Source organism: Protopterus annectens, chromosome 10.part0 (assembly GCF_019279795.1).
Source record: "Protopterus annectens isolate FY-2018-M chromosome 10.part0, PAN1.0, whole genome shotgun sequence".
NCBI classification, from domain to species: domain Eukaryota; kingdom Metazoa; phylum Chordata; order Ceratodontiformes; family Protopteridae; genus Protopterus; species Protopterus annectens.
In genome coordinates this window covers 629,471,997-629,484,677 of record NC_056744.1, presented here as the reverse complement: position 1 = coordinate 629,484,677, position 12,681 = coordinate 629,471,997, and the positions used below count along the sequence as shown (strand labels likewise).

The following is a 12,681-nucleotide window of genomic DNA, read 5'->3' as shown; positions in this document are numbered from 1 at the left end:
TAGTGGCTATTACATCTGCCAGGAGGGTGTCTGAACTTCATGCTCTTCGGTTCGACCCCCCTATTTGATTTTTCACAAAGACAGAGTATCTTTGAGAACTAATCCATCCTTTTTACCTAAGGTCGCTTCAAAAAAACAATCTGAATCAATCCATTGATCTCCCTGTATTTTTTCCTAACTATTCAGATAGAGCTGAACAAAAGCTACATTATCTTGATGTCCACCGTCAGCTTAGATATTATTTGGACAGAACAAAAAAATTTAGGAAATCTGATCAACTTTTTGTTTCCTATGAGGATAATAAAAAAGGCCTTCCTGTTTCTATAGTGACTTTGTCCAGATGGCTTTCTTCGGTCATCACTGAAATTTATACGATCAGGGGAAAACAGCTGTGCTCAAAACCTAAAGCACATTCAACTAGGAGTTTGGCTACTTCTACAGCCTTTCAAGCTAGACTGCCTTTGGACACTATTTGTGCAGCGGCCACTTGGGCCACTCCTCACACTTTTGTTTCCCATTACAAATTGGACTTGGCCTCCAGGGACAGAGCCAGTTTTGGCTCTACAGTCCTCAAGAGTTTGTTCCATTGAGCCACCCAGGATAGAGGTGCTAGGGACGGTCCCATCAAGCAAGAAAGAAGGCGAGATTGACAACTTTACATTAAGAAGTTATGTTCCTACCATAACGTTCCATGTTTGTTGTCTTCTCGCCTTCTTTCTTGCGACCTCCCTCCTTCCCCTGGCCTGGACAGACCTTGTATAAGAAACTATTATGCTAAAGACCATTCAGACCTGGTCCTTTTTCCATCTGTAAGTTTCTTCTTCCTTTTGGAAGTATGTTATGCTTGGTGTTATTGCCCTTTGTCAACAAACGAGATCTGGGTATTTACTGCCTTGCATCATGGGATATGGGGCTGCCTCGAGCTGGTAAAAGGAGTTCTCGAGCTAAAGCAAGTGCTGAGTCGGAGCCGAGGATCGGCTCCGAACCCATCAAGCAAGAAAGAAGGCGAGAGAAGACAACTAACATGGAACGTTATGGTAGGAACATAACTTCTTATTTTATGTTCCCACTTCAGCTGATGGGTGCTTTTTACTGCCAGTGATAAAGATTTAGAATGTTGTGGCAGAAATGGGCAGCTGTCAAACTACACTACTGCTGTAGACCCTGCTGAATGGTTCTTATCCCCCCCCTTACTGGGAATACCCAGTAGATGGGAACAAATGAGCTCTAGTTAGGCTGGGAGTGGTTTGATGGTCAGCAGGCATGTAAACAAAAAAGCACTTAGGGAAAAAAAAAACAATCCCCCATGCCTGTTAAGGTCCCAGTACAACATGGGTACCTTCAGGAGCGGTCTTAGGTCAACTGATGCCCTAGGCAAATGGGCTCTACTGCGTACCCCACACCACTCAGTGCCCCCATCCTTGTCTACCTGCACCAAATTAATACTGAAAAAGCCCCCCTGCTAGAGTGGCGCCCTAGGAGACTGCCTAGTTGGCCTATACCTAAGGCCGGCTATGGGTACCTTACGAGTGATTTTTGCTCATTCTGATTAAGGTTAGTCTTCTTTACCAGAGGAACAAGCATTTATACTTTACGAATGAAGGCCTGAAGTCTTTCAGTCAGGTACTTAGTAAGCATTCACTAATGTAGATGTATATTAGTGCTGGTCTGTGACCCCTCCCCTGTACTATCCATTTTAGACCCTCCTTAGCGCAATACTGACCAGTTTGTTACCCATCCTGCCAGGACTGGAACTCCACATTCTCCTGTGAGGGTCTCTCCTTTCCTGGAGGATTACCTAACATAATTTTGCATTACCTAACCCCACATAAACTCTTTTTTAAGAATAAGATCAACATGCCATTTACATGACTGTTACAGTGTTCTACTTGTACCTCTGTATACTCACATCATCTACCATGTGAACACCTGAAAGCATGAATAAATGACAAAGTTACATTTGTAACTACTAGATGTATCCCAATGTATTCATGAACAACCACATCTGCAAACTGTTTTCTATTAACACATTTTTATAAGAGGGAGTGGGTGCCCCTTTTAACCTTCTGCCTGACTAGTTCAAACGGGAAAAGGATGGTTAATGAGGGGGTGCTAGTCTCCCTTACAAATGGTATTAAAGGAAAATACAGACATTTTAAATTATGCTGTCTGTTGCGGGTGGTTAGGTTTACTAAATTAATGTAAAGGAACTTCTGCCAGTTTCTTTTTTCTCAGGTAATGCATGGTTAGAGCCTGGTAGCAGTTAGCTGTCATGCAGAGTTGCCTTAGAATTTTTCCTCCCTGTAGCTAATACCAAACCTTCACAAGGCTAAGCTACAGTGATCAGTGGATGCCCATAGGACCTGAGTAGTGGATGCCAATAAGACATTTGTGCAAACCAAATGCATGCTTCCTTTTACACCCACATGGCCTCACACAGATATTCACATGCTGTGGATCTCTTTTATGGTGTACTTGACTACTTCAGCTGAAACAAAGCACTCCCACAGGAGGGCCCTATCAGTCCCTTCACCTGAGGCTGTAGAACCAGCTTTGTCTACTCACTCCTCCTGTCTGGATTACCCTTTTGAGTCTTAGACCTGCTAGTCTAACCTGATTATTCAGTGAGAGAGAAAGTCAAGGCTCAGTCTGTGATGCTGGTGACACCCCTGCCCCCTGAAGCCTGTGATACTTTATTTAGAGTTATTAAATAAATGTTGCTGGGTGTATGTGAGAATCAAATGCAGGTACAACCACCATCTATGGACTTCTACTTGGTTGTATGAGGGGAGAATAGGTTCATAGGTGTTTATTTGACTAATGACCACAAGGGCCCTTTTAAGCCTAGTAATTTATACCAAATCTCTGACAAGTTCTGGTACCCTTGATAAGTGAAGTAGGGGCTTGGGAGATGAAACATTTACAGGCTCCCCATGTCCATTAGAGACACAGGTGCCAAACCAGGGATGAATTTCCTATTCCCCATTCAGTTGTTCAAGTTACAATTGAACTGGGTTAGGGAGGAACTCTGCTTCATATGGATGGGGACCCTGTTCCAGAGACAGGGTAGTCTCTGGAATACATATTTGTCCCTCCAGCAGGTCCTATTTATATCACAGGCAAGGTTTAAGTCTTTAGAACAGGTAATTCTGGTGCTGTTTGCTTTGCAGATATGCAGAAGGTCCATCAGAGTGGGGTCTGACACTTTACAACTTTTATCCAAAAGGATTGCTATCAGGCATCTTTTTCAACAACAGAATAAAGATCCCTGACTTCTGATTGTGGTGATGCTTATCATATGTTTCACTTAGACTTCCCTTTTGAGCCACATTCAGTCTCTTTTTCTTACAATCTCCTGTAGTGGATGTCACCTTTCCATAAAGTATAAATGTAATAAGGGAAGCTTATTTAGTGATAAGAATGAAAAATTGCCACCAAAGAATATTGATGAGTTGATTAAGTGCAAATAATGTCCATTTTAGACTGTCCCACCCTTAACACCATCAGAAGAACTTGGGCCAGCACACAATACACAGTCACCAACTGCCCAGAAAGCAGATGATCTATACTGGACCACACTGAATAGGTCAGATTCATACGCAGAAAGGAGATTCTAGAGTTACTAATGTAAAATCCATTGCAAGGCAGAAAAAATCCTTTGCTGTGGCAGCGTACCCCTTGACAAGGAATTAGCATTGCTGGAGAAGAGTTTGTCACTGCTAGCATGGCTGTCAGATTCTTGAATTACCTGGCAGACATAATTAAATATTGAGAATACTATTCTACAGTCGAGTATGGTTACCTTGAATTACTGCCTGGAGGTGATGCTAAAGAATCAGCACCAAGTTCCTCAACACTGCAGTGAAAATTAAAGGGAACATTGCAAAATATGCCAATGATTCATTTCATGCATTGGGCAAGATCTAAACAATTGTGGGAATAGTTTGATGGTTTTCTTTGGAGATTAACACTGCTGCAACAGTTTGAGTTTGCTCACCTTCTGTATTCCCATGATTCAACCATTTTTCTTTTCAGTAGTGTCAGTGTTCCCTGCAAGGACTTTTGTAGGTCTCATGCCTCCAAGGGTGTTAATCTGATGCAAGCAGCATGCGACTCCAATACATGTACCGCATTGTTTTTCACACTCCATTTCTAATCATCTGAGTAATCACTGGAGGAAAATACTACTACATAATGGCTCATTCTTACTTGCAGGAAAATCAATTTCCAATCATCTTTTTGCTTCAGAAAAATGAAAAATCTTCATGTATATTCAGAATTAAGTAAGGTTAGTGTTGCTTGTCCTTCTCTAACACTTATGACACGCAGACAGGGGGATTTCGTTTTGATGCTATAATATATAGAAACACATCAGGATGCATAGCAGCATCATAAAATACGAACAAACAAGTTAACAGACAGACCGGCTTATACACATGCATGCTTACATCTCAACAGCTTTCTACAAAATGGCAGTCAGACTTGCACATGCTCAGTATTTATACACTTGTGCAAGCCCTTGGATAGCTTCTTAAAGGTACATACACACACACATTGATCAGGTCTTCTTCCTATAGATCAGTAAACAAGTGTGGTTGTGATAGGTAAACTGCAACTAAAAATTACTCCACAGAGTGTGTGTTTTGTTTAGGCCCAGAACATAAGCTCAAATCTTGCAAAAACTGTCTCTGGTACAGAGGGATGGAGCCTGACTGCGATGCAAGCAACCAGGGTTCCATTAGGGTCCCTAGTACTTGGCGGATCCTGGGAGGTAGAGGAATGGAGGGACATGGCCCTCTTGCTTCTCCTAAGGTTAGGAGAGGGTTGTGTGTACTTGGAGGCACATAGGATTAGGTGCCATGTTCCTGTTAGAAACCAGGTAAGCCATCTCCCATGTGTCATAGTTGGGGGAGGGTTGCATTGAGGTAAACTTCGCTTGTGGAAGTGATGGGAAGATCCAGTCATTCCATTACATGGCTCCTTCCATCTTGTAAGCTAAGTGTTCCAGGAGAAATCCAGGGAAAACCAAAAACATACGAACCACCCTGATGTCTGCCTTATTGATGAATCCTGCTAGTTGACTCTCACCCTGATGGTAAGTAATTGATCGGCCGACTTGTCAGGAGGGGACTGATGCTCAGCAGGCAATGAGGGTGAAGTGTCAAAAAAGACTTCAAACATTTAAAAGCTATGTCTTCATTACCTTACTGAGAAGTACTTACATTAGAGAAAAAGTCCAAGCATAGGCGGTTAGAAGAGAAAGAAGAAATTTTGAGCAATGATAGGAAGGAATATACGATTCTTGCGAATAAACCAGCTGCAGCTACAGCAAAAGAGGCTTTAACCACTTCAGAACCATCCACTAGTACTCCAACAATTTCTACAGCCATTTTTGATTGTAAGCTTTTCACCTTTATTCAAAAATATCTCCCTAAATAGTCAAAAGAAGCAAAGTTTCATTCAAGCTAAAGCTTGCCATGAAGGCAGATGTTAGTAATAAGACATTCTACGACAACATGAAAAATGAAGGGGATGAAACAAAAGGGTAGTGTGCTATAAATATAACAGTATCACCATAACAGGGCCAACATATATAACTAATTCGATGGCATATAGATTTGCAGCAAATTTCAGGTCACAAAGGGGAATCCTATTCACAGTTTCTTCCTGCAATATGACTCTACCCAAAAATACATTGAAAATGATAACCTCTTCCCCCTATGAGAAACAGCAGTTCTGTAGGACCAGAAAAGATAAAATAAGCCTAATTTGTGCAACCAGAAATAGTCTACCCTAGTATAAACTCTTACACACATTCTTAACATAGCATTATGAATTGTCTTTGCCCCAGTACCTGAAAGCAAACTGTTGTAGTCCCAGTCCATAAGAGTGGCCCTTCCAAGGATGCCAGTAATAATAAACCAATCAGTCTTAAAAGCATATTGTGCAGGATGATTGAAAGAATTTTCATGGAACTTAATCAGGCAGGCATCATTCTCAATGGCTTAATCCATACAGTTTGTCAATGGTAGATTTTGTGTGCGTAACCTCATAAAAAATTTGACGAAAGCATTTGTCACTATACTCCATGACAGAATCATACATAAAGTCATGAATCTGAAGGTAAATGAAGCCATAGTAATTCTAGTGTGCAACTGACTATAGGCATGTATATAACAGGGGGTCTATATTAGATACTCGAAGAAGTGTTTCATTGAATGCCTCTTCATCGACCCGTAAACCACGAAAACACAAAACAGCGAACCTGCATATAAGCGATTTCCTTCCCTGGGAAAGAAATCGCTTACCCTAAACAAAAAAAAACATCACTACAAACAATACAAAGTGGAGGCTATGCCCCCCACACCCCCCTAATTAAATTTACCAACTCCGAGATCACACCACAGTGGGGAAAACAGCAAAATAACAGAGGGTGCAAGCGATTTCTTTCCAAGGGAAAGAAATCACTTACATGACCGTTCGCTGTTTTGTGTTTTCATTATTTAACAGTCGATGAAGAGGCATTTGATGAAACGTCTCTTCCAGTATATAATAGGAACCCTGTAACAGGTAAGACTCAGAGGACTCTTATCCTCACCATCAACTGCCATCAGTGGAAACTCTCTTGCCTATGTCCTGAGGTCACTCCTTTTTGACATATTTTTCTTAAATATCACCAAATATGCAAATTCCTGCAAGCGGAAACTTTTCCTTAATTTGTTGACACCTGATTAGTGCAGTAGAAAGTACCTTGCCTTCAGTGCAAAAATGTATCATTCTGAAATTTGTCAAAAAAAACAAAAAAAAAACACAGTTGATGGGCAATAACTGAAAGCTTACAAAGTAGCAAAAATGGCAAAAAAACTCGGTATACTTGTAAATGATGTCTGTAATTTGATACCCATATCTGCCATCATGCAAATCATGCAGAATTTCCCACCTGATACTTTCTGGTGTTGAAGGTGTGCCATAGAAATAATTGCCTACCGTTACACAACTCTTATCAGACCAGTTGTAGAATACTGTACCCCGTTCTGCAACCTAATCACTTGCTATCTGGTGCAGTTGGAAAAGGTGCGAAGATTCCTCACTAATAAAATCCAATGGCTTCAAGGCTTGGCTCATAAAGGAGGTCTACAGCTTTTCAGTCTGTTTCTGTATCTTATTAAATTCTTAGAGGAGATAAAAAAAAAAAAACAAGAAAAAACAGCCACAAGGTACCAAAATGAGACCAATAACCAAATCCAAGATACCAGAAGCCAGTCGGAAGCCTTTTAAAACCAATTTAATATGTGCACAAAATACAAAGTGAACACATAAATGCAGACACTTAAAATATTGGTACCTTGGATTTGTTCTTAGAGGAGATAATATGCCTGACATAGAGAGCATTACAAGATCCCTCGCCCTACTTTTTGAAATACTTTGCATAGAATGCCCCATGATGATCTGAATACAAATGGGCAGTCAGCCTTAATAAATGTTAATATCAACTGTTCCACAAAACATGACAACTTCAAATCTCAGAGATTTTCATACCTATGAAACGAAACCCCCTTCCCCAGCTAAGCTCAAATTATTAACACATATCTTCAAAAAATTAATTAAATGATTGCATGGGCACCCACAGGTTCCAGCATGGTATCCAGGGCATTAAGCTCCTCAATGTAGGCCATGAACTTGACCAAACCTGTAAATATAATATCTAAATGCTACAGAATGATTTGTTCTTGGAGGTAATGCTTTTTAATCATGAGCAGGTTATAGCATCACTGTGGCGAACACTGTTTTCTGAACCTTTAAAAATTAAAGATATCTGCGAACAACAAATAGTGTTGACCAGCAGTGCCATGAGTATGGTGGACAAGAGCTCCTGGTCTTTTTGATACAGATTTGTACGCTTTGATTTTTATCTTACTAATGTAGTTAAATATCTAGTTAAGACTGCATGGTCACATATGTAACTTAAAAAACATTTTTGTATGTTACTTTCCAGGGCATACTCAGAGATGAAGACGACCTTAATTTGTTTGATGAAGATTTTAGAAAAACTTTCCAGAGAAGAAATGTTGATATCTTTTCTGAAGATGGCTGGGATTAAAAAAAGGCTAAAAACTCAAAACAGTAACATAAGATGTATAATACTCATTAGCTTTCTGTTTTGCCACTCAAACAAGACATACAGGAATGTCTTGGGATATAATGTAAATGATTAACAGTTTATGTAAACTTTATTTTTGGTATTAGATTAAAGAATTGCAATAATGGTTCATTCATCTTTATTAGATTTCTTTTTTCTCATAGTTTTGCAATACATTTTTCTGTTTCATTTGTAAGCCTGAATTTGAAGACAATAACTTTACAGGATCAGGGATTGTTTTATCATTTTCTTTTCACTGGAAGGCATGAGCAGTACCTGTATATGTTCTAATACCATGATTCTTTTGTAATAAAATACAAATAAATGCATACTATTCTTTTCACGATATTGCCTGGAACTTAACTTCTTTTTTTTCTTTTGGCTGCTCCCATTAGGGGTCGCCACAGCGGATCATCTGCTTCTATTTCTTTCTGTCCTCTGCATCTTGCCCTGTCACACCAACCACTTGCATGTCCTCTCTCACCACATCCATAAACCTTATATTAGGCCTTCCTCTTTTCTTCTTACCTGGCAGACCCATCCTTAGCATCCTTCTCCCAATATAACCAGCATACCTCCTCAGCACATGTCCAAACCAAAGCAATCTCGCCTCTCTGGCTTTGTCTCCAAACTCTCCAACCTAAGCTGACCCTCTAATATTCTCATTTCTAATCCTGCCCATCCTTGTCACACCCAGTGCAAATTTTAACATCCTTAACTCTGCCACCTCCAGCTCTGACTCCTGTCTTTTTGTCAGTGCCACCGTCTCCAACCCATATAACATAGCTGGTTTAACTAGCCTCTTGTAGACCTTCCTTTTCACTCTGACTGGTACCAGTCTGTCACAAATCACTCCTGACACTTTTCACCCACTCCACCCTGCCTGCACTCTCTTCATCACCTCTCTTCCGCACTTACCGTTACTCTGAACTGTTGATCCCAAGTATTTAAACTCATCCAGCTTCTCCAACTATACTCCCTGCATCCTCAAAATTCCTCTGTCCTACCTCTCATTCACACACATATATTCTTAGTCCTGCTGACCTTCATTCCTCTTCTCTCTAGAGCATATCTTCACCTCTCCTGGGTCTCTTCACCCTGTTCCCTACTCTCATTAAAGATCACAATGTCATCTGCAAACATCATAGTCCACTGGGACTCCTGTCTGATCTCATCTGTCAACCTGTCCATCACCATTGCAAATTAAAACGGGCTCAGAGCTGATCCTTGGTAATCCCACCTCCACCTTGAATGCACCTGTCACTCCTATGGCAGACCTCACCACTGTCACACTGCCCTCGTACATATCCTGGACCAGTCTTACATACTTCTGCCATTCCCAACTTCCTGATAGAGTACCACAACTCCTGTCTAGGCACCCTGTCATATGCTTTCTCTAAGTCCACAAAGACACAATGCAACTTCTTCTGACCTTCTCTATACTTCTGTATCAACACCCTCAGAGCAAACATCGCATCTGTAGTGCTCTTTCCTGGCATGAATGCATACTGCTACTCACTAATCATCACCTCCCTTCTTAACCTGGCTTCCACTACTCTTTACCATAACTTCATGCAGTAGCTGATCAATTTTATCCCCCTGTATTTACTACAGAGCCTTTCCTGAGTTATTTCCGTTTATTTAAGATCCAGAGTTATTGCCTGGAACTCAAAACAGTGTTGTGTAATTTGCATTTTGTATAGCAAATATTGCTTTACATAGAAATTCAAACCTGGATGCATATTTGTGTGCTAACCTGTTTGTCATGGCATTTGTATGTAACATACGAGTGATTTTGTTACTGTAGCATAGTACTAAATACCTTCACTCATAAGCAGTTTGTATGTGTCACACCAGTGAGTGATGCCAAAATAAGCATCTGTACTAAATTCGTGTTTTTTCTTTGTTTAATACCAGGGACCTACGCAGTATAAAGACTTCATGGGCTCTTATACACAAAGTTATTTGTTCTGTAGCTGCAGTTTCGGGGTCCACATTTACCATAGACTGTCTCACTTGAATATCTTCTTCTTCTTTCGGCTTTTTCCCGGTTAGGGGTTGCCACAGTGGATCACTTGTCCGCTCATGATTGGCAGTGGAGATTTACAGTGTCGAGTTGCCAGCCCGGTGCCCAACCTTCCATGGAAGGCACACACATGCACACACTCACATGTCTTTGGGATGTGGGAGGAAACCGGAGCTCCCGGAGGAAACCCACGCGACCACAGGAAGGACATGCAGACTCCGCACAGAAGGCACCCCAGCCGAGGATCGAACCGGAGAACCTCTTGCTGTGAGGTGACAATGCTAACCACTGCATCACCGTGGCCGCCCTGAATATGTCACTGCATATTTGTAAGACCTTGATTATTTTGCTATACAAAAGACATGACTGGGTTGAGCTGTGAAACATGATCTGTGTAAATAATTGGAAACAGCAAGTCATAGTAAATGGAGCTCAACCCAAGGAATGGAGTTTGAGCTCAGATGGGGCAGCTGAGATACATTTCCCATTTAATGTATTTATACCGTAGCTACCAGGTCTATGCCTGGGCTTACCCATTTCAAAGCCTCTTTAAAAAATCATCTCAAAAATACATGGCTCTGTTCCTGCATAAAGCCTGCCTAATGCTCAGATCTTCCTCTTCTGTCACATTTCAATCCCTCAGAGACTGCAAAATCCTAAAGCTCTTCTAACTCCTTCTCTGCTTTTATACCATATCCTTAAGGTACTGCTCAGGCTTTATTGCTTCTATTCTTCTTAACACTCTCTCTCGCAATATGTCTGCATCACTAACTTTCTGGCTGCTCTTTTCCTAACTGAAAGTAACATTTTATTTTGCTTGTACTACTACAGTGTCACACATTGCACTGTCTACGTATTACTTTTTTGGACACTGTCTACATCATGTATGAAGAGAGTGACTATTATCATCTGTAATGTTTTAACTGTATAGAACTGTCTAGATGTGTAATATATTTCAACATCTTGTAGCAGTGCGTTCTTTCAGCTTATTTTTTGGATAGTATTTCTAATGTAATCTTTATTGCACTGGATTATACTGTATTTGTATTGTACTGTATGTGGAGGTTTTCTCCCAGGGCCTCTGCTGAAAAATGGGTTCTGTAGACCCAGTTAGACCACCCTGGTAACAAATGTCAAATAAATAATGAATAAGTAATTTATTAGCATCATTGACTAGGGGGTTGGATGGTGATGTGTACCCATTAAAAGATAATAAAACAATCAGTGACATTATTAGTACTGCTGAATTGGGGATGGAATGAAATGTGTATCTCTTAAAGGATGGTAGAAAGGTCAGCAGTAATGTAAACATTTCAAAGGCAATGTCAAAAAAATAGAAAGGATCCAGATGCAGTTGAAAGTAGACTACAGTATGACAGTTTTCATTGTAAAAGTGCAAAATCCTGCAGTCAGTTCTCAAGACTTCAGAAGACAACTGTATCAATAGTAATAGATTAGAAATACTTTGTGGCTTATAATATATTTCTGTTGTCCATTGAAGAGAATCATTGCTGCACCAGAACAGAATCTTTCTCTGTGAAAAATAATTGTAATCATGCACCTGCCCTTCCAAAGCTGTACAAATGCCATCCTGGTGTAGCTGAACTCCCAGGTTGTCAGTCTAATATACAGCTAAAAGGTGGAGCATCCCATTCTATTCCCCATTCCTCTTTGCCACAAGATGTGATTGGTTCAAAAGTGGTCTGTCTATTCCAGACAACTTTCAGAGAGTGATAAGTATCCAGTTTATGAGCATATTCTTATGATTGTTGCTGAAATAATTTTAAGTGCTTTGGACTTTTGACTTGCTAATAATTCTGAGGTCCCTAACCTTCACAGAAACAAATATCCAGGTTAGAACGGTTACTTACAATGTCTTCCTTTTGAGGGGAGATGTAGCATCTTCTCTTTGCTTACCTTCAGGAGTTCAAGACCCACCTGTTTGTTTTGCAGTAGCTCAAGCATGTTTGCTTGATGTAGTTTTTCATATATATATTTTTGCTGGTTATGCTACCATCTGTGAGCTTGAATGTTATGTTTTCTGATACCCTGATATTCCACTAGCTTAGAGAAAGACTAGCACATTATTTATTTGTTTATTGTATTTTCAGTGATTTCTGTTTCTCCAAGACGGTATGAAGCGAGAGTAATAAATTAAGGGGAATGAAGCCCCCAACATGGAGGTCACATGGACGTGCTTCCTTGATTTACTTCTCTGAAAACATGCTTTCTGGTGTTTTCTGCAAGTTACATTTACGCAAAACTGTGTTATTCTGTAATGCAGATGTTGTGTGTACTCAGGGAGGTAGTTTTGTGAAAATGTTACTATGTTTTTATCTTTTGAGCAGTTGCGTTTCAAGTATTAGTAGGGGGTTTGCCCTATGGGCATAATCACACATTTAATAAGAAAATTTTGCAGTATTAGGCTAAAACCATAAAGCATTCTTGAAACATAAAAAACTGTGCTAATGCAAAGGGTATCTACTCCTCCCCTTTCAGGACGACCACTGAAAGG

The 12,681-nt window shown here is 40.3% G+C and overlaps 1 protein-coding gene across 1 annotated transcript in view; it reads left to right on the top strand.

Moving 5' to 3' along the window:
- Nucleotides 1-8,483, top strand: part of MNS1 (meiosis specific nuclear structural 1) — a gene marked incomplete at its 5' end in the record, with an annotated part of 589,910 nt that extends 581,427 nt beyond the window's left edge. The window contains 1 exon segment of the mRNA XM_044085455.1: nucleotides 7,997-8,483. Coding sequence (XP_043941390.1) covers nucleotides 7,997-8,101 — 105 coding nt within the window.
- Between the last annotated feature and the right edge of the window lie 4,198 nt (nucleotides 8,484-12,681).